We start from the raw sequence: 23,894 nt of genomic DNA on the forward strand, positions 1-23,894 counted from the left end.
AACCCTCTATTTGAAAATCTTCTTTATAGAAAACCACCCTTTTCAATCCTTAGGTTCTAGACATGAACAGCTTGCTTCTACCTTGAGTAACAATTAAGTCACACCTCTAACACACCACTCCTCAGACTTCTCGGCTTCAGTTTTCTACTTTTCCACCCCCTCAAACATTTATTTTCCTTTAATTACCTCATTCTTCCTCTCTAAAGCACCTCATTTTAAACCATTTTCACCTTCCTCTCTCTTTTCATTTAATCCATCTCTACAACACCTTATTTTTAAATCTCGTTTTTCCAATCCTCCATCCTGTTTACTTTCTAATCCATTTATTTCCCCATCACTGCACGATGCTTGATTCTACCAGAGTTACCAGGTTTAATTCTACCAGAGTTACCGGGGACTTATCTCTGATGATATTGATCCAATCACGGCAGCCTCTCTCTGACAAGCTTTGTTGAAGGCCATTTTCCCCCTCTGTGCCCTAATTTGCTATCTAATTTACTGTCTATAGTGAAAGCTATAATTTTTACATGACTCCTCCCAACCTTATTCCCAGAGTCTACAGTAACAGGTCAGAACTAAGAAACCATAGCCCAATGATTAAACATTATACTACAGTAACAGGTCAGAACTAAGAAACCATAGCCCAATGATTAAACATTATACTACAGTAACAGGTCAGAACTAAGAAATCATAGCCCAATGATTAAACATTATACTACAGTAACAGGTCAGAACTAAGAAACCATAGCCCAATGATTAAACATTATACTACAGTAACAGGTCAGAACTAAGAAACCATAGCCCAATGATTAAACATTATACTACAGTAACAGGTCAGAACTAAGAAACCATAGCCCAATGATTAAACATTATACTAAGACTTTGGATTTTGAGATTATCCGTTTATTAACTGCAATTATATCAAATTGTAGGGTCGAAGGTATATATATATCTCAGCTTCCGTATCAATTCCCAGCAGAACTCCTTGGTCTTGTGACCTAACACAATGTTCTACCTATATTTGTTTTCTCTAAACTATGAGCCTTTTTACTGCCCAACCCTAGAAACTGCATGCACCACTGTACGAAAATTACATGATAAAATATTTATGGCAAGGTTTTGAGGGTGTGTCGAGGGAGAATCAGTCGTCTTTACCTGATGAGTTTTGAGATATAAAACTGCGTTAGAGGTGAGAGAGAGGCTTCATTTCACGTTTAGTCCTTGTAAAATGAAGGATGGTGTGCCTATTGTGGTCTATTGTGGTCAGTGGGTTATCAGGCTATGGCCACACAGATAAGATCAGTCAGCTTGACAGACAGGACTTGACCTATTTCCTAGAATAGGAAAGCTAGGAGGAATAGAATCCAGTACAAAAAAGTTCCTCAGAGACTTCAAGTATTAGAATATAGATTACAGAGAAAAGATCCCATGTCCATTTTTTTTCTAGCTTTGAAGCCTCTGATCCAAAAATACTACACGGTACTTTATACCAGTTCTGATGGAAATGATAAAAAAAATGTGGTTCTTGGTGCAAAAAAATATCCTATAGCCACCATCAGTTTAGTCTAATTAAAATTTGAAGCCACAGAAAATCTAAATGTCCATTGATCTTACCATCCAAGTCTAGCTTTCATGAAAGCATAATCTAAGTTAATCATGGTCTTAGAGATGTTTGGAGTTAATGGTAGTGGTAGGTGTGTTTTTCTCCCCTCCTCCCATGCTCAACTTCGTCTGTCTCTCTATCTTCCATTACCTTACAGCTTTTTACCTCCTCCCCCAATTCCAAACCTCTCCTCCCAGCTATCTCTTAAACGTTTTAACTACATACATATACATTTTTTTTTTAATTTCCCCAAATCTCCGGGTATACTGTTATACTGTCAGACATTGGTGTACATGGATAACTCCAGGTATCACAGTCTTTTAATTTTCTTGATGTAAATGTTGTATGTCTAAGATTCATTTTACATATTTTGTTTCGGTGGGGTCTATATTTGTATTAAAACAAATGTCATGACATTAAAATAAATTGTTGATTAAGCTATAATCAATAATATGCTTCTGTATTATTAGTTTTCCATTTTGAAAACAGATGTGTCACAGGCAAAAGAAATAATTCTATGTTTATACTTTCCCTTACTACAATATTTTGAAACTAAAAAAATATGGCTGCACAAAGATTTTGTTCATGTGCTCTTTAATTTTTTTTCTGTCAAAACAAAAGAGTTTTTTTTGAAAGATGAAGTGTGAGAAGGTGGAAACATATTATCCAAAGTGCCAATTAAGCTATCAACACACTTTCAAATTTACTGCACCTCTAAGCCATCTTAGTGTAAAAAGTCACATAAACCACAGGGAGTTGTGGCTGATCTTCAATATTAGTGTGTCGATAACACAAACAATCAAGATAGACAAAGGAGAGTTAGACAGAAGAGCCCTGAAGGCAGGGGTCCATAATCTCTCAAGTAAATTTATATCATCCCTTGAAGAGGGATGGGGTTGTTCAGGTGGAGCTGTGAACGGGAGGGGGGATTGGGGCTGGGGTGGGTGGAGGGGCAGTGAATGGGAAGGAGGGAGGGAGGGGCTGGGGTGGGTGGAGGGGCAGTGAATGGGAGGGGGGAGGGAGGGAGAGAGAGAGGGATGGAAGGAGGGACGGAGGGGTTGGGGTTGGGGGCCAGTTGGTGGGTGGTTGGGCTGTGAATGAGAGGGAGTGATGATGGGGGTGGAGAGTAGGGTTTTGGGTGACAAACTGGTAAAAGGGGTCCTGATTAATATACTGGGTTGTTATCGGTAAACAACTCCCTATCAGGTTTGGCACAGTTTACTTGATCACCTGCTCCAATGTTACTTGGCAACCACTGATCTTTCCCATGATGCACCTGTTACCCAGTTAAGTTGTGTCATGTTTTTTTTTTTTTTTTTTTAAATCTTTTAGTAGGGTGGGGGGGGTGGGGGGGGTTGTTCTCACTAGGGAGTCATCTGTAACCAAGGATGAAGTGTAGAGAAATGGTGAACAGTTGCATCGTTTGCACACCACGTGAATCAGAACAGGTGTTCTATATAATTTTAAGTTCAGTCTCCCCATCCCATCTTGCCAACCTCTTTTTAACCTACAGTCTTATCTCGGCAAGTACAACATTAACAACATATAAATATAAACAATTTATGAAAAAAATAGTAATGACTGTGTTGATACCAGAACCAATTTCCTTAAAACAGAAGAAAATCAACATCTAATTTGTTAATGCTACATGTAATTGGTATTTTCCTATCAGCATTCAATTAAAGTCATGGTTGGTATTTCTTTTTGTTTGTATCTTCATTTGTCTAATTGATTTCGCGCTGTAATTCAATTACAGGTCTAGGTGGGCAATAAGGGCTCTTGAGGGGAAACTAAACCCTTTTATGCCAACACAAATGTTTTAATAAATGAAATGTACAACCCAATATATATATTCAGTATTTTTTTCAGCCAAATTCAGTAAAGGTTAATTTCAGGTGCTGCCAATGAAGTTTGTGCGTATACTACTAAAGACTACAAGAACCATTTTAGTTGTGAGGGCATGTCTGTACTGTTGATCTAGATAAGACATCGAGGAGGTCAATCAAACCATCAATTACCAATAGTTAGCTCATCAAAGTTACATACGCCCACCAGCCCACCAAAACTACATCAGTATGTACTCAATCTACCTGACAAACCTACATCAACAGTTTGAATTAGTCTGTATAGCTAGCTATTTGTACTGGTTTAGGGAGTTTCCTAGGATTTTTCCTTATTTTTGTCAATTTTCTTTCTTTTTTTCTCACAGAAATTAATTTCTTATTTGATTAAGGTTCCCAATCCTAGATATGAACCAGAAACTTACATTACTACATGTATATACAGTACTCCAACTATAAAAGGAGTATGTCTGTTTAGGATTTATCAATTATCGAGAATAACAGTCTTAATGACTATCTATGGACATGACTAATCGTCTCCTAGACTTCACCAAAACAATACTTCCTGTAATGATCATAGTACTGGTCTGTGATAGAAAACAAATTTATCGATGATGTTTAATTTGTTTTTGGTCTGAGATAGATAACCAATTTATCGATGATGTTTATTTTGTTTTTGGTCTGAGATAGATAACCAATTTATCGATGATGTTTATTTTGTTTTTGGTCTGTGATAGATAACCAATTTATCGGTGATGTTTATTTTGTTTTTGGTTTGTGATAGATAACCAATTTATCCATGATGTTTATTTTGTTTTTGGTTTGTGATAGAAAACCAATTTATCGGTGATGTTTATTTTGTTTTTGGTCTGAGATAGGAAATTGCTAAATGAAACAAAGTGAAGACAAAGAATAACCTTTTTTATCTCATAGGGACTGTAAAATACTCTCAACAAAGCCGTCATCACAATTGAAGATATTCAGAATGAATATTTGCGTAGATATATCAAGAAATGATTTATAAGGAAGAGAGATAAATTCAAACAAAAAATGTTATATACATTGAACAGACTCCACTATACAGAATAACAAGTTTATGGTACACCTACGTAAATGTTTTCATCATAACATATTACGCAGTTTCAAGTCCGTTTCAATTTCCTAGCATACAGAGGGTTTTTTTTTACAGCTGATGTAATTTCAGAAAAATAATTGTGTTCTAAAATCAATGAGTGTAATATTGCTATGATTATCAGATAATTAGGTATATATAGAAATTTCCTTGATTGTTGATTATAATCCTAATGACTCGGGAAATTTGGTATTTAGAAATGATAGCTGTGTATAATGGTATGTGTAATACTATCATTAAAAATATATACATGGGCTGTTTATCAGTAATGGACTAGGAAATAACACAAATATCATATATGTAAACTGTCAGATGCCTGATGGGGCTTTCAGTAAAGTTATTGGATGAATAGTTTCCTTTCTAACAATGGACCTTGTTGTCACATTATGAAGGGTAATAACTAATTTGCCATGAAAAAAAACCCACCCAACATCTGTTTTACACAATCAAAAATTGTCCCTGGGAATTATAGACAATGCATCGAGGTTTTAAAATATCATGTACTTACCTCGCACATAAAGGTTAGCTGCAAATGAATATGTCACTCCTATTTGATTTTCTGCCACACATTCATATTTCCCTGCATCTGATTCTTGACTTCTCTCAATAAACAGGGTACCTGTAGAAAACACAATACAAATCTGAATCAAAGCAGCAGGAGTTAGCTCCCTTCTCTGATGCACTGTTATAGTCAAAGGGAAATAACTCCCCATTGCAATTGTTTCTTTCAGTAATGAGTATTAATTGTTCAGAATATTTTCTTTATTTATTCTTAAGACATAGACAATATTAATTACTATCTAAAACACCTGATATCGAAACATCTCCATACCTATATAATTTAGAAAGTGGTCAGTTTTTAGCCAGCATCATAGCTGATATGTGATGGTATACCTGCAGGTTAGGATTGTGAATTCCTGGTGAATAATTTTAGGATTGTTACTACATCGTGGCTGATTTTAGGATTGTTTAATAGCTGGTGACTGATTTTAGGATTACTTAATACCTGGTGGCTGATTTTAGGATTGTTTAATACCTGGTGGCTAATTTTAGGATTGTTTAATACCTGGTGACTGATTTTAGGATTGTATAATAGCTGGTGACTGATTTAAGGATTGTTTAATACCTGGTGGCTAATTTTAGGATTGTTCAATACCTGGTGGCTGATTTTAGGATTGTTACTACCTGGTGGCTAATTTTAGGATTGTTTAATACCTGGTGACTAATTTTAGGATTGTTAATACCTGGGGACTGATTTTAGGATTGTTAATACCTGTTGGATAATTTTAGGATTGTCTAATACCTGGTGACTGATTTTAGGATTGTTTAATACCTATTGGATAATTTTAGGATTGTTAATACCTGTTGGATAATTTTAGGTTTGTTTAATACCTGGGGACTGATTTTAGGATTGTTTAATACCTGGGGACTGATTTTAGGATTGTTTAATACCTGGGGACTGATTTTAGGATTGTTTAATAACTGGTGACTGATTTTAGGATTGTTTAATAACTGGGGACTGATTTTAGGATTGTTTAATACCTGGTGGCTGATTTTAGGATTGTTACTACCTGGTGGCTAATTTTAGGATTGTTTACTACCTGGTGACTGATTTTAGGATTGTTTAATACCTAGTGGCTAATTTTAGGATTGTTTAATACCTGTTGACTAATTTTAGGATTGTTAATACCTGGGGACTGATTTTAGGATTGTTAATACCTGTTGGATAATTTTAGGATTGTCTAATACCTGTTGGATAATTTTAGGATTGTTAATACCTGTTGGATAATTTCAGGTTTGTCTAAAACCTGGGGACTGATTTTAGGATTTTTTAATACCTGGGGACTGATTTTTGGATTGTTTAATAACTGGTGACTGATTTTAGGACTGTTAAATACCTGGTGACTGATTTTAGGATTGTTTAATCACCTGGTGACTGATTTTAGGATTGTTTAATAGCTGGTGACTGATTTTAGGATTGTTTAATAGCTGGTGACTGATTTTAGGATTGTTACTACCTGGTGACTGATTTTAGGATTGTTTAATACCTGATGACTGATTTTAGGATTGTTTAATACCTGATGACTAATTTTAGGATTGTTAATACCTGATGACTGATTTTAGGATTGTGGAATACCTGTGGGCTGTATTGTTATTCTTGGATCACTCATATCCACAGGAATGTAATCTTTGATCCAGAATATATGTGGTCGGCCCATATCTTCTGCGTTACGTGCGATTGCCTCACACTGCATCTTCACCTGGCGATCTTTCTCTACGGCCTTCAGTTCTGGGTTTACTGTGATGCTGGGATAGCCATTCGGGATCCCTAAAATGACAGCAACAACAACTCATAAGTAACAAGCTGTATCACAAATCCAAGGATATAAACAGAATAATAAAAAACAAAAAAACACAGTTATTTTGGCATAATTTTACAGTGCAGAGTTGAGTGACTATATCTGATATTAAGTATCATTTAAACAACACATTATGTGACAAATGCACTCGAAGCTATTGTAAGGGAGATAACCCTTACAGAAAATTGTTTTGTTTTGGTTATGCTTGAACAATTGCAGTGCTAACTTTAAAATATTTTTTATTTCAAAAATTTGTTATTATTTTTAATAAAAGTTTACGATAAATTTTGAAATGCTACTCACAAAATATATCTAGTACTTTCAAGATATGATTTTATCTCAGAAACATTTATAGATATCGTGTTCTGGCTATAGTGTTTTGATTCAAATATTCAAGGAATTACAGGTGAGACTAAGTCAATACTGTTTTCTTGATGCAAAAATCCTTGTTTTATATTACATTCTGGAGATCTTCAAACAGATGACTTCTGATATTATCTCTAAGCTTTATCAAAAAGTGATTTAGCACGGAATGAATACCTGTGATATCGTTCTATATTAGAAGTAAAATAAAATCAAAAATTGCTTTTTAAAAATAACCAGCGATGTTAAATGTCATACAAACCAATACGTCATGAAGCAGACCAATAATACTTTCAGGTATGCTGAGATAAACAATAATTTCATCTATTATCCCACAAAGATAAGACATAAATATACTGTGGAAGTTCACTTGGATGGAAAAACAAGTTTAAACTTATAATTATTGTTGATTTCAGAAAGTTAATAATTTATATAAATTATAAAAAATATCTGTCAATTTCTAAAAGACAGAGTGACATTTTGATATCCGTAATGTCCTGCTAGTGAAAACAAACTTCACTCAGAAATATGAAATTAAAATGCATAATACTATTATCATCATAATTAGAATTTTCTCCTGACAAGGAAACTATCACTAAATTGAAAATTATCAATATATTCCACTTTAAGAAGAATGACATCATACTAATTGCATATTGCTGTAATAGATTTATCTAATTATAAGTTAATTACCTTACCAATCACCTGCTAATTGTCCAGGTTACAAAAAAACACAATTTTACAAACAAGATGTAGATTACACACAATTTAAATCCATTATTGAACCACCTGTCAATCAATCAGGATTATCAATTTCCAGTACAAAGAATCAATTTCTTTTCAAAGTCTTCCTGAAATTGACACAAAGTTCAGAAGAAATTTATTTCTGAAGAATGTAATTTTTGATTGGAACCTGTATTATTTCATTGTGAACAACATTTTTGTAAAACTTAACTTTAATTTCCAAACATATTGTCATTTTAACTGTTTAAAAAGGAAAGCTAGAGAAAGCCAAAAATATGTTTAACTGTTCATAACAATACAAATTTTGGACCGTTACAATTGCTTAAATGATAAATCTACTTACATAACCACACATTAAACACTTTTTTTCTCTCTAATTTGTAAATATTTTCTTCAGCACCAATGCATATAATTAAAGATCTTTATAAAAGTAAGAAATAATACAGGTTTTACATCTTAATTTGTATACAATGATTGTATCAAATGTGGAAGTGTCAATAAGTTAGAAACAGAAGCTTAAGGTTAGAGTCACATGCAATAGCAGAAAAATAATTGGAAAAATTCTGATTTTGTTTCAGGAAGACAAAGAAAGTTGTGCATGGATAAAGGTAATCATATGTGCATATCATATATTGTAATCATCTGTAATAGTACATTAATACATCATATTGAGAAGTTAAAGAGAACTTTACAAAGAAATGAAATACATGTATACAAATAAAGTTACCTGATTAGATATTACACATAAATTTCCATTAATTGATATCATTAATATATCTTTTACCTGTAATATATTAAATTTTAATAAAATATATGTAAAGTCATAATGCAAAGAATGAGGTTGGTAGGTATGTTTGATGCAAGATGCAATAACGAGGAACGCAGGGATGACGCAGGGGAGTTTGTTTGGGTTAAATTTGTAACGTTTTTAAGGTATGCATGGTACAAATAAATGGGGAATGGAAAATGCGGGCGCAAGCAGAAATATGTATATTGTATATATAATGTATACATATATATATAATGATATACAGGTGTTACACCATACAGGGGAGAATATTGACCGAAACGTGTTAGAAGTAGTACAAAAGGGGAATAACTCCGATGGCTGCGGGCAGGTGTGCAAACTTTGATTTGTCAACCAATCGAGCAGGGTTGGTAAGGCGCAGCAGCAAACGTTTATCAAGGTCACGTCAAGGTCATACAGGTACATTAAGTACATGACAACCAAAAAGAAAAGGATATCTATACAACATCAATTAAGTATGGGAGAGGGTCATATCAAAACGGAACGCCAATATAGAAATGCAGCACAAAATCTAGGTCACACAAACTCTTCATCAATATTAATCTCTACGGACTACAATATTCTGTGTAGAGTTGATCTGCCTGAACTTTCAATACTGACAATATTCTGTCTGGTCTGTCAATATTATGACTGTACTGTCAACATTCGGTATCTAATGTCAGTATTGTGTCTGTACTGTCAGTATTACATGTTATGTACTATTATCTTTCTGTATGAACTGTCAATCAATAACTGAAACGACAATATTATCTCTCACCTATCAAGTGTGAATGTCAATAATCTATTTGGAATGTCATTATTATGTATTTTGTCAATAATCAATGTATGTGTTATGTCAGTATGTTGTGCACTATTAGTATTTTATTTGCCACAGCAAAATTCCTCTGTTCTGTCTGAACTGTCAATATTTCTGTGTACTGACTGAACTGTCAATATTCCTCTGTCCTGTCTGAACTGTCAATATGCTTCTGTTTTGACTGAACTGTCAATATTCCTCTGTCCTGTCTGAACTGTCAATATGCTTCTGTTTTGTCTGAACTGTCAATATTCTTCTGTTCTGTCTGAACGGTCAATATTCTTCTGTTTTGTCTGAAATGTCAATATTTTTCTGTACGATGAATTGTCTGAACTGTCAATAGTCTTCTGTTCGATGAATTGTCTGAACTGTCAATATTCTTCTGTTCTGTCTGATCTGTTAATGTCTCTGTACAGTATTCTGTATGAAATGTCAGTATACAAATTTAACGGTCTGTATTATATATGTCAATGGTCTAAATGGAGGTATTTCCTAATGAACTAGTTTTACCACACAACCTCAATACAGAATACACACCATCTTGGATAAAGTCTATATTTCACACAGTAGAAGCAGAAATAAGTCAAATTCACTTCACATACAAACCTTCTCTGATAATCTAAGTCTGATATACGATCTGAGAGTTAAGGTTGAATGCTATCACTATAAACCTGTGATTTGATATACGATCTGAGAGTTAAGGTTGAATGCTATCACTATAAACCTGTGATTTGATATACGATCTGAGAGTTAAGGTTGAATGCTATCACTATAAACCTGTGATTTGATATACGATCTGAGAGTTAAGGTTGAATGCTATCACTATAAACCTGTGATTTGATATACGATCTGAGAGTTAAGGTTGAATGCTATCACTATAAACCTGTGATTTGATATACGATCTGAGAGTTAAGGTTGAATGCTATCACTATAAACCTGTGATTTGTATAGGCTATTTTCCCGATACATTTATTACTAATTCAGAAGAAGTTTTACTTGATCAATTCATCTTTCATTAAAGAGCTTTGTACATGAAGGAATTTTAGTAACATCTCATATTTTTTGTTAAGTCTTCTGAGAAGAAAAATTTAAGAAAAATAAAGTGTTCGGACATGATATATTAGTTTTGTGTTCGGACATGATATATTAGTTTTGTGTTCGGACATGATATATTAGTTTTGTGTTCGGACATGATATATTAGTTTTTCTTAATTTGAAATGCATCACATAATTATAGACTTTATTTAACAGTGATTTTCTATTTGTGCTGATTAATGATTTACTCACATGCTTAAAACTAAAAGATTTTATTCAACAGTATATTTTAAATTTACTTAACATGATATATAAATCATTTCATTTCCTTAAAGATTTGACAGTGCAATATGTAATAATTAACAACACCATTGTAAGTATACTTCCCTTGTTATAACAAAATATACTTAGTCTGAACAGTACATACACTTTAATGTCTAGTTGTTTATTAGTACTAGATTAACGGTTTTGATTAAATCTAAATTATTCATAAAAATGTAAAGAATGATTTTGATAAGTGTCCGCTTTTCAGTTAAAATATTTGATTACATATATATACACAGACAGGTTATGGACATTTTGGCTGCAGTGAAGTGAACTTGACTTTATCTTAGTTATAGCACTAAAAGTGAATACTGTTGTTAAAATTCCAGATATATAACTCTAAATTCTGTGTAAGTATTCAGCATTATTATATTATTCAGATTCTGTGTTACCATGGTTACCTTTGTATATTTTTTTCCATGCTGGGTTTATACCTGTGAAAGGGGTCAAAGGTCAAATTGAATTCCAAAACAAAGACAGAAAAAATAAACAGTATCGAAAAAATAAATAGTATCAATTTTCCTGACAAAACAGTGACAAAGATTCTGGATATACATCAGAACAGCTTTGTATGATCATCAATCTATTAATTTATTTTAGTTGGTAAATTAAGTCCAGAAATTACCTATCACTGAAAAAATTCATAATAAGTTTCTTACTCAAACAATTAATATTGTGTACGTATACACATGGGCAGAAATATCACTAATAGAGGAGAGGATGAAATTTGTATCACTAATAGAGGAGAGGATGAACTTTGTATCACTAATAGAGGAGAGAATGAACTTTGTATCACTAATAGAGGAGAGAATGAACTTTGTATCACTAATAGAGGAGACGACAATGAACTTTGTATCACTAATAGAGGAGAGGATGAACTTTGTATCATTAACAGAGGAGAGGATGAACTTTGTATCAATAGTAGAGGAAAGAATGAACTTTGTATCAATAGTAGAGGAGAGGATGAACTTTGTATCATTAATAGAGGAGAGGATGAACTTTGTATCATTAATAGAGGAGGATGAACTTTGTATCATTAAAAGAGGAGAGGATGAACTTTGTATCATTAACAGAGGAGAGGATGAACTTTGTATCATTAAAAGAGGAGAGGATGAACTTTGTATCATTAATAGAGGAGAGGATGAACTTTGTAGCATTAATAGAGGAGGATGAACTTTGTATCATTAAAAGAGGAGAGGATGAACTTTGTATCATTAATAGAGGAGAGGATGAACTTTGTATCAATAGTAGAGGAAAGAATGAACTTTGTAGCATTAATAGAGGAGGATGAACTTTGTATCAATAGTAGAGGAGAGGATGAACTTTGTATCACTAATAGAGGAGATGATGCACTTTGTAGCATTAATAGAGGAGAGGATGAACTTTGTATCATCAACAGAGGAGAGGATGAACTTTGTATCAATAGTAGAGGAAAGAATGAACTTTGTATCCCTAACAGAGGAGAGGATGAACTTGATATCATTAGCAAAGGAGAGGATGAACTTTGTATCACTAATAGAGGAGGATGAACTTTGTATTACTAATAGAGGAGGATGAACTTTGTATCACTAATAGAGGAGGATGAACTTTGTATCACTAATAGAGGAGAGGATGAACTTTGTATTCCTAACAGAGGAGAGGATGAACTTTGTATCCCTAACAGAGGAGAGGATGAACTTTGTATCCCTAACAGAGGAGAGGATGAAGCAAAGGAGAGGATGAACTTTGTATTACTAATAACAGACCTCTAGAGATTGATATTTGTATAATTAATAGAGAAAGTGATTAAAATTAAATCACAAATGGAAAAGAAGATTGTCTTATTAATTTGAACTAAATGATTTGTTCCCAGTAAGAATGTATAAATTAGTTAACTACAACATTCTCTGGTAAGACATTGCAATACTGTTAGCACACATACTTGTGATCAAAGGGACATAACTCCAACATGCCAAGAGCAAAGTTGCAAGTATTTATTTTTGTACAAGCATCTGTATATGATATAATACTTAAAAAAGATTACTAGTATCAATTCTCTATCTGAAATCCCATAAGACACACATTGTAATTGTAAGTTTTAGTAGGGCGATATATGACACCAACAAGTTTTAGTAGGGAAATAAAACAATTCTCAGCTGAGTGACACTATATATATATATATACATACATACAAAACATGTTTTAGTAGGGTGACATAATGTTATCAGCAATTTCACAAACATTTGCTTCCTAACAAAGACTTGAACAAAATAATAACAAAGGCATTTTCAAAATAACTAACAGCTACTTTTTTAAAAGTTGCTGTTGCGTTACATTTTCGTGAATAACAAAACAATACACATGAAGATACAGTGTAGTGTTATAACATGTGGTAAGGGCTGATACTTGATCTATTGTGGAGGAATCTGAATACCCCAGAATCTGACACAGTCCCTGTCATCAATGTACTCTCTACTCTAACACAGACAAAATTTGTCACAGTTTCTGCCTCATGTAACATGATACAATCAGAGGGACTGTCTCGGTAAATCAGAATTGCTATTTAAAGTATTTACATAGCCTCGTCCCACATGGTCCACTCCTGAAATACCACACATCGTATATAATCTGAATGAAAAACGGATCAGAAAACTAGGTCAAACATTTCCTTCACAGACATTTACCTAGCCCCAGGTCACAGACTTTTTAAATTTCATTCATAGTGAGTATTCAGTCAGCTGATCCGACACTATCGTACACTCCTTTCAAACCCAATACGTCTGGAAAATTGCATTTCTTTACAATATAGCCTGAGAATAGCTGGAAAACTACCTTTTATCAAAAACGAGATCAGACACAATTTTAATTTATAATACAACAGTCAATTTGGACAAATATGTGAAAATGTAATTGACAATAAAACCTTTTATATACCATAAAAGTAAGGCCACCATCCAATTAATATATTACCTGGCTAAAAGTTCCTAAATTGACCATGAATCCTCATACCTATACACATGTAGTCACACATAGAGATAAGTTTATAAAATATACAACAAACAAATTACGATTCAAAATAATGAAATGTACACACATCCATTTTTCCTGAACCAGAAAATCCTCTTTTGAACATTACATCACTTCCTTGGCACAAGATCGATGCCAGCATTGATCAGATTTGTATAACACAGGATGGCCTCGTCTATCAAACTAGCCGAGCTTGAAAAGATACGGTAGATTTAAAATGGAGGAAAAAACAGTAATATAAAGTGTATCAACTTTAAGATGTTGTGACTACTCATGATGAAATAAAGTTTAACATCCCTTGACGATGAAATCTTTGATTTTACAACCCATTTTATTTGTGACAGAGATGACAAACGATGCCATGTTATTTCTTCAAAATATGACACAAACACGAAAACCTAAATGTCGTTTTATCACCAACACATGGTTTGTAAATGTGAGTCATAAGATGTCTTCCCTTAGGACATTGAGAGAATGTTACACAGAATCAATTATCGCTCATGAGAAATGTCACAATTTTCTAATCCCACAGGGAGAGCCAGGAGTCCCAATATGTTTCTACCAGTTAGTAGGGGCGAGATAAATATATAGTCAAATTTCTGATTGTGTTCACATCTTGTAAATTTTAAAAAACTCTAAAGATTAACAAATCTAGTAAAAAGATTGCATCATATAAATCATAATGGATAGATCATCTGTTAGTGATCAAATTTGAATTACAAACCACATTTGACAGATTTAACACCCCCTGTAGATTAAAACTGGAGGTTTACAAATTACATACTTATGGTTAAAGAAACAAATTGTAAAGACAGAAATAGCAATATGATCAATCAACATGTTGGAATGTAACACAGGTGGGGACATCAAGGTATGATATTAATGAATATTTGTAAAGACAGGGCATTTATTAAGATAACTACAACTTTATATGACTACCAACTGTTTCAGTATTTATGGAGCAGCTGGTACATTATATAAAACTACACCAACAGCTGTCTGAATGTCTGGATGTTATTATCACTAAACCAACATCGATTCTAGTCTATGTTTGGCAATTGAAATAAAAATAATAACTTTTTTGTAGAATGATTTTTCTCCCAAGGTCATTGTCTGCCATCTTCTTCCAATGACAGTTTGAATTGAACCCCTGTGGGGATGTAGTGTTGACCATACGACAAGTTACCTGAAGTCTATCTGAATGTGGTTACATAGAGTAAGTAAGTGTTGTTTATGATACGTGAATAAACTGTTGATAACCAGACCTGTCACCAGCAACAATAAAGTCAAATCATGTACATCAGAAACATGGTTAATTTTAATACATTACAATGATAATAAAATTGATTTTTTTTTTGTATTCAAGATTCAGAATCTTTAATTCCCCCCCCCCTCCCCCCATCCAAAAAAAAAAAAAAAAATCTTTTAATTATTCTCCTACAGGTCATCAAAATAATATGTCAAAGAATTATTTGACAGTAGGTATGCATTGATATGTCATTACCTAATTGCAGTCGTAGTAACTAGACTCTGAGCTACATTTAATCCACTTGGACCCCTACAACACCAGCCCAAACTGGGACCACAATGATACTCTCTGTGTGCAGTCCGATCATCAAGGTTGTCGTATAAAAAGACAAACCAAGGCATCACATTATTTCAGTAATAGTTCCTTTCAAGTTTCTATATTTAAAGTTCAATATCCAAACTCCACCTAGCAACACACCAAAAGAGAAAAAAAAAAGTTAAATACACCAATGTTTAAGGAGACCAATGCGTCGGGTTTCACTGCACCACAAACACTGCTAAATGTGGGCAGATTAAAAATAAAAACTGAGGCCATATGACACAACTCAGCGGCGCTACATGACGGGCTTGCTTTATCTACAAGCAGACACAGCGTTTCTACCATCACTATATATGGAACAACCTTATTGAAATTTATTTCCAGTCTAATTTATTTGCACTTTAAGACGCACATGTCAGTTGGACTGCTCACTTTATTTTGCCAGATCTAATTTCAAAAGTAATTAAGACACAAATTGACATTTCAAAGCTTTTAAGTTGATTTGAAATGTAATCTTGTAGAAGTTTCATTGCATGTTGGACGAGAGTTACTTCCCTTCCATACATAATGGCAACATTTTTGTGGTTAAGACAACAGAAGAGCCAGTAGTTTAGCTTCTATGTAGGTTATCTACGAGTTCCTGTTATTTGTTCTAACAGCCCTAATACTATTCATAAACAAAGCACAAATTCACAAAGGATTTTCAAGGCTCTTTTTAAATATTGAGACATGTTGAAATTTGTCTTACATAACTGTAGAGGATTGGTAGAGATTCATTTGTCTATGTCAAAGGAAACTTAATTTCACTGTACTTCAAAACTAATCAGATTCTTATTTTAAAACTTGTTTACATGGCTTGATGACATTTAATTTCTAAAACGGTTAAACCAGGAGGGACATGTTCTAACTCCAGGATGGTGATAGTCATCATCATATACAGACTTATGGTCCCTCACCATACACCAACTTAGCTGTCGGGTAATGGCCTCTTGAACGTACAAATCTGTAAACTTTACCGTGTGTCATCAGCTCTCTGGCATGGCCTCTTGATAAACTGCATTGTTAGTCATCCAACAAATCTATCATTTGGTCCTTTACTAGTAATCTATTTTTGGAGATTCTTATCTGATCATGGGCCCTAAATGGCAGTCCTATGTCTGCCTGTATCCCCTGGTCCCTTATCCTGTAAGTCCACATCTCTATGGGGCAGCCGAAATATAATCGTGACCAATGTATATCAGTGTAGGAAACTGATGGATGGCTACCCTTCCACAGTAGAAACCTGTCTAATTGATTGGCCCAGTAGAGTGACGGGAACCTCACTGAAAAAGCCGAATTAACTTCACTATTCTTTCGTTTCAATGTCTCGAAAGTGGCTGTTTCTGATTGGGTCGTGTCGCAAACAGTCTGGTCACCACCTTATCAAAACATTCCCTGGAAACTTAGCAGATTGAACAAGGGTGTTCTGCTGTCATCACCGATGCAGGACTGATTGGATGAAATTAAAATGGATTTTTTTTTACCGCCAAGAATAAATACTGGTATTTCTATATTAGAGTTTATAAGAGCCAGTCCGCTTTGCCAGTAATGGTCTAGAAGATATACAATGTCTGAAAATCCTTCTGCATCACTTACACCAATATTGGTACAGATTGTCCAATTTCTAATGTAGGGTTACATTTCCTTATACTAAGTAGGTACCACAAAATGTGCTGAGAGAAATACCCATAAATCTTAAACCGAATTAAGGAATTCTCTGCAAAACGTTTTGAAAATCAATTTTGAAAATCAATTTTATAACATTCAATAATCACATTTGATAGACAAGATAAATTTAGACACGGAAAAAATTCAAAATATCTACAAGATGAATGTTAGATAGGGGAAACCAAGCCAGTGGCTTAAGAAGCCTAGAAGTTCATTTCAAATTTGTTGCTGAATGGAATTTTAACCACTTAGTCAATGGTACCCACAGTACCAAGTCATACAGTAGGCATTTGTATCAATAATTGATGGAGGTTTATGTATGATGTTCGACCCAGCCTGAGGTGGCTATATAGTCAGTAGTAATGTTTGTGGCTGTAGTTCTTTAACGGTAACGACTACAATGCTTATGGTGTAAATAGGCTATCAAACACAAATAATCAATTCCATTAGATTTGAACTAGGGCAGATCTTCGTACACGGCTATAGTGTTCACAACGTAGAAAATTATTCCCTTCAAACACAAAAAACAAGAAAGTTCAAGAAGATAAATTACTTTTAAGGGAACAATAAAAACCATAAAAGTCAATACTGGTATCCACTATATGATGGAAATTTCCAAGTCTGTCCCTCTGTTGGTTTTTTTTGTACCAGAACCACGACGACAAGGACTAGAGAAAATTTGTGATAAATAATCACAAAGATGCTGTACAGTCACGATGGATACACGAGGCATTCAATTTGCAATCTGTTTCATTTGATTCGCTGATGTTTGGAAGATAGAAACATCTCTGGGATAATACTTTCATTTATGTCATTCTGCAGGCCCCTCTACCGGCCTATTGATTTTATGCACAAAAAGAAAGGTTTCCATGGAAACGAAAATCTGAAGACTTAGCTGGTTTGGGAATTGCAGTTTTGCAATGAGCAATTGTTTTTCTAGCACCAAGCATTGTAAGTTTACCTTATCAAAGTGAAGACAATTCTATTGGGCGATCAGGGAGGTACCCCAAGGGGATATTAAGACTGTCCAAATCTATTTTGTTACATGACATCCACCATAATCACTGAAGGTTTGGACATTACTTTTGAATTATAGACGTAACTTTCTGCCGATTGGAAGCCCTCCGGTGATTTAATTATGGGAACAAAAGAAGGTCACAACAAACATCATAATGGAACTGAAATTGATTTTTAAATCTAAATTTTCTATAAATCGATATCAATAAATTATTCAAATTAAATCAAATCTTGAGCTGTGTTGAAAAAAGAACAAATTTCCTGGTTAAACATTCAGGTTGTGAACATTTCTTCGCAAATACTTTCATAATAAGCTGCATGGAAACACATATATACGTTTGATGTCTTGCTCCTTCTCAAAAATTTAATTTGCGTATTTTTGCAGACTAATTCCTAGACATAATGAACCTTGCCAGACAAGTCGAGACAGAACTTGTTTGATTCATGTGTGGAGCCTCGGAGAGATAGCCTTGGGGACTAGTCATACCTGAGAATCACTAATACAGTGCCTCCTGGTGTTCATGCCCTGCAGAAATTATTTGATTACGGACAATTTCTTTTTTGAAGTAACAATAGCAACGTTTAGTTTTTTCCTTCTCATATGTGAACAAACAAGTGATCTTAATTTTACCTTGTTAGCCTAACCCAAGGGCTCGTTTAGTTTAAATGAATTTTTTAAAAATATTTTAATTAAAATTGAATAATTAGATTGACATTTAAATAAAATTTATTTTTCAAAAATTATTTTAATTAAAAATGAATAATTAGATTGACATTCAATTATATCAAGTTCAATGAAGAAATAATAATTGCTTATAAAGCATATTTGGAAACATGCTTGTTGAAAGAATGCTGTAAAGAATTGGCTTTGTAAACTTATTCTAATCAAATCAAATTGAATTAAATTTGTTTTGAAAAGTATGAACACATGAAGACTTGAAAATTGATAGCAAGATTACCAGTAAAGGTATTTTCTTGACTTCATTTAGATTCTTCCTCACAAAAATAACTTGGTTTATCATTATAAAACTTCATGTGCGAGATTCTTCTTTCTCTCCTACAAATTTTAACCACACAACTCTGTGTGGAATCACAATTACTTGGGCACCTAGTGATCTCTGGGCAGGTGAAAATTGAATTTTTATCACGTCCATTACAGACATAGATATATGATAAAATTTTACACAAAATGCAAATATAATTTTTTACTTTCAGGTAGGTGAATTTCTATTCAGTTTGGATTCTAAATTGGATGCCATCGAAATGTTTGGCCTGACAAGACTGTATACACCTGATCACCTTTAACAAGAGGATGACGGAGAAATTATGTTAGACTACCAGGTAAAAATACCTGTACCGTCAACACATAGCACAGAGATCCTCCGTCTAGATCAGACTATCAAACCCTACATTACAGCCAAACATTATAATCATGTTTTCTCAAAAAATAAATGTATAGAAGAAATTCTCATGATTGGGAAGTTATTTGTGAATATTAACAAAACATATTCAAAGATTTGTATAAAGATGACAAATCCTGGCAGTAAAGTATAGTGTCAGTCAAATTCAGTGGAATATCATAACCACAAATATGTCCACAAGGTCTGGGATGGGAACAAAAATGACAGGGCCAGAAAGGAACATACATAGAGTGGTATGAAAATCAGATAACCAGGTTATTGAAAAATGTCCATAGGAATGTTTGATGCTTAGATATAGTGGTCTTCTTATACAAAGAAGATACTTTTAATTTTGGAAATTTTGATGGATAGAAGTTTTGAAAAGAAATATTGGAAAATTTTGTTCAAGTACTGAAGTCATACATTTAACTGATAGAAATGTAAACTGTGGTATGAAACCTAAAATTTACTAGTGTGACACCTAAATTTTGCAATATCAAAACTACTATATTGGCTCAATAAACCAATCGATTTTCAGACTGAACTTTCCCCAATAAATGTTAATTCAGTAAAGGAAGACGACAGAAAACCATTTATTTTCTCGCAAAATTAATGGTCTGAAGCGTAATTTTCTCCTGCGCAATGCAAGTACACTGTCAGGTTTTTGGAAAGAATAACAATTACACAATTGAATTGATAATGAAATTATAAATCTCAAGGCATTTATATAATTTACTTGTTTTAAGCATGATAAATAGACATTCATGTTAGGAGTGGATGTATTCACAATGATTCTGTCTAAATTTGTGAATGCACATCATTTGCATGTCATGTTTACTGATACAGAAAACCTTGGTAAGTCAATTTAACAGATATGTATCAGAGGATGTACTGGTTTAAACAAAATTTTAGAAAGATCTTTTAGCTTTGTTGCTGAATTCCAAACATGTATAAGAAATCAATCTTAAGTTATGTATCTAAACAATTAACTATGATATTATTGTTCTTCATACCCTACATATGTCCGTAGGTGTATGGGCAAAAAGGCTGAAAATTTTATTATGAACCCCTGATAGAGGGAAATATTCTCTAAAATTAGCATGACACTAAAATTCTGAAAATATGTTAAAACTTTTTTTTGCAGTCAAATACACTCAGGAGATTTTAGAAAAAAAAATCATCTGAATTTACATATTTTCACCAGATTGACATCAGCGGTAAGAGTCAGTGACCTTACCAGTAACGCCCCAATGTCATAGCATCTATATAGGTCAAACACACCTGTCCCCGATTTCAAAATGACCTTCTATCTGAATGTGAGATTTGACCATTGTAAAGCCATTGTTGATAGGACAGTGCCCTCCATGTCAAATAAAAGCCTCAACCATGCTTCCCTTCAAATCAAAAGTCTCTGTAGTCATGTTTTCTTTGTGGGAGTTTTACATATATTCATTAACTTTCAAACAGTGCTCTATCTATAGGTATAGATGTCTACTGATCTTTAGTTCACCGAAAATCGAAAAATGTACTAAAGAATTTCAAATCACAAAAGTAAAATAAAAAAATAGTCTAAAAATAGACTAAGATAATAAGAAAACAAATTGTGAAATTACTCTCAATGTTGTCAAAAAAGGATATGATATTGTCCCAAACTTCTACAACAAAAGATATGATATTGCTCCAAACTTCTTTAACCATCTACTTATAAAGAGGCTGCTTCAACAAAAATAAGGAATTCTGAAATGATTTGAAATATAAGTTTTAACTGACGAAAAAATCTGATTGATTACCAGCATTACTAGCCAAATGAATTTGCTCTGATCAATTGCTAAATGAAGAGTTCCCAAATGGGAGACAGCTAATCTTCAACAATTAAAATATGGATGACAGACTGGTACCAACCAATCCCAGCATCCCACACACAATTGGAAGTCCATGATTCAACAGTACCGACCATCTCATGTTGCCTTTAGATATTCTACAAATGTTTATCTGCAAGATGAGGGGGAAAAATTCAAATCAAATGTCAGAATAAATTTTCCTTGAGCATGATAACGACTGGCCGACCTTTAGCCAGGCATCCCCATCATTTGCATGTTGTTTCCACATCGGGATCGGTTGGGGTACCAATATTGATCCTTTTTGTTTTGCCCATCAATGTTAAGCCACCTGACTGGGCATACAGAGCCAACGCCAGCGTGGAAAGTCCATGGTAATATCCCGTCCCGTCAGCCAACACTGCAGCGTATAGGAACAGGATCCCAGGACTGGCTAATATCTTGTATTAAGTCAATACATTTGTAACTAGAAGACCATATGGCAGCACGATGTACTATCACGTGGGGAGGTATGTCTATATACAAGACAAGTTGTATGGACAACTGGTCACAGGCTTCACCATTACTATAGCCGAGGATCAAACTCCTAAATACTGGCTTCACCATTACTATAGCCGAGGACCAAACTCCTAAATACTGGCTTCACCATTACTATAGCCGAGGATCAAACTCCTAAATACTGGCTTCACCATTACTATAGCCGAGGACCAAACTCCTAAATACAGGCTTCACCATTACTATAGCCGAGGACCAAACTCCTAAATACTGGCTTCACCATTACTATAGCCGAGGACCAAACTCCTAAATACTGGCTTCACCATTACTATAGCCGAGGACCAAACTCCTAAATACTGGCTTCACCATTACTATAGCCGAGGACCAACCTCCTAAATACTGGCTTCACCATTACTATAGCCGAGGACCAAACTCCTAAATACAGGCTTCACCATTACTATAGCCGAGGACCAAACTCCTAAATACTGGCTTCACCATTACTATAGCCGAGGATCAAACTCCTAAATACAGGCTTCACCATTACTATAGCCGAGGACCAAACTCCTAAATACTGGCTTCACCATTACTATAGCCGAGGATCAAACTCCTAAATACTGGCTTCACCATTACTATAGCCGAGGACCAAACTCCTAAATACAGGCTTCACCATTACTATAGCCGAGGACCAAACTCCTAAATACTGGCTTCACCATTACTATAGCCGAGGACCAAACTCCTAAATACTGGCTTCACCATTACTATAGCCGAGGACCAAACTCCTAAATACAGGCTTCACCATTACTATGGCCGAGGACCAAACTCCTAAATACTGGCTTCACCATTACTATAGCCGAGGACCAAACTCCTAAATACTGGCTTCACCATTACTATAGCCGAGGACCAAACTCCTAAATACAGGCTTCACCATTACTATAGCCGAGGACCAAACTAAATACTAAGATTCCTTGCTGGTGTATTTTTGAACTTGTATTGATACTGTTTCAAGATAATTAAACTGCCCCATAAAACACAACATATTGGATCAATTGATAACTTAAAACTTATTCCCAGTTTCCTCAGTGGTCAGGAATTACAGCACAGATACCTTTTCTATCCCTAGTAATCTCAGTTCCCAGTCACAACTCAAATAAATTCACTTATTCCCAGTTACCTCAGTTCCCAGTCACAAGACAAATAAGTTTACTTATTCCCAGTTTCCTTAGTTCCCAGTCACAACACAAATAAATTCACTTATTCCTAGTTTTCTTAGTTCCCAGTCACAACACAAATAAGTTCACTTATTCCCATGCAGTTACCTCAGTTCCCAGTCACAAGACAAATAAGTCTACTTATTCCCAGTTACCCGAGTTCCCAGTCACAACACAAATAAGTTCACTTATTCCTAGTTTCCTTAGTTCCCAGTCACAACACAAATAAGTTCACTTATTCCTAGTTTCCTTAGTTCCCAGTCGCAACACAAATAAATTCACTTATTCCCAGTTACCCGAGTTCCCAGTCGCAACACAAATAAATTCACTTATTCCCAGTTACCCGAGTTCCCAGTCACAACACAAATAAGTTCACTTATTCCCATGCAGTTTCCTTAGTTCCCAGTCGCAACACAAATAAGTTTGCTTGTAGAATCAGACATCACAATTGACTTCTGTAGAATCAGACATCACAATTGATTTCTGCAGAATTATACATCACAACTGACTTCTGTAGAAATTGACATCACAACTGACTTCTGTAGAAATTGACATCACAACTGACTTCTGTAGAATATTGACATCTCACAACTGACTTCTGAAGAATATTGACATCACACAACTGACTTCTGTAGAATATTGACATCACA

The 23,894-nt window shown here is 34.2% G+C and overlaps 1 protein-coding gene across 13 annotated transcripts in view; it reads right to left on the reverse strand.

Annotated features, from left to right (window-relative positions):
• Window positions 1–23,894, reverse strand: part of LOC117325430 (receptor-type tyrosine-protein phosphatase S-like) — a 176,807-nt gene that overhangs the window by 83,565 nt on the left and 69,348 nt on the right. For 12 of the 13 annotated variants that reach the window (XM_033881621.1, XM_033881622.1, XM_033881619.1 and 9 more), the window contains 3 exons: window positions 11,408–11,440; window positions 6,714–6,905; window positions 5,085–5,195 (listed from right to left, as the gene is read on the reverse strand). In XM_033881621.1, the coding sequence (XP_033737512.1) occupies window positions 5,085–5,195; window positions 6,714–6,905; window positions 11,408–11,440 (336 nt within the window). The remainder of the gene's footprint in view (window positions 1–5,084; window positions 5,196–6,713; window positions 6,906–11,407; window positions 11,441–23,894) is intronic. The other variant, XM_033881620.1, reaches the window with a different exon arrangement.

The sequence above is a fragment of the Pecten maximus genome, chromosome 4 (assembly GCF_902652985.1).
Source record: "Pecten maximus chromosome 4, xPecMax1.1, whole genome shotgun sequence".
NCBI classification, from domain to species: domain Eukaryota; kingdom Metazoa; phylum Mollusca; class Bivalvia; order Pectinida; family Pectinidae; genus Pecten; species Pecten maximus.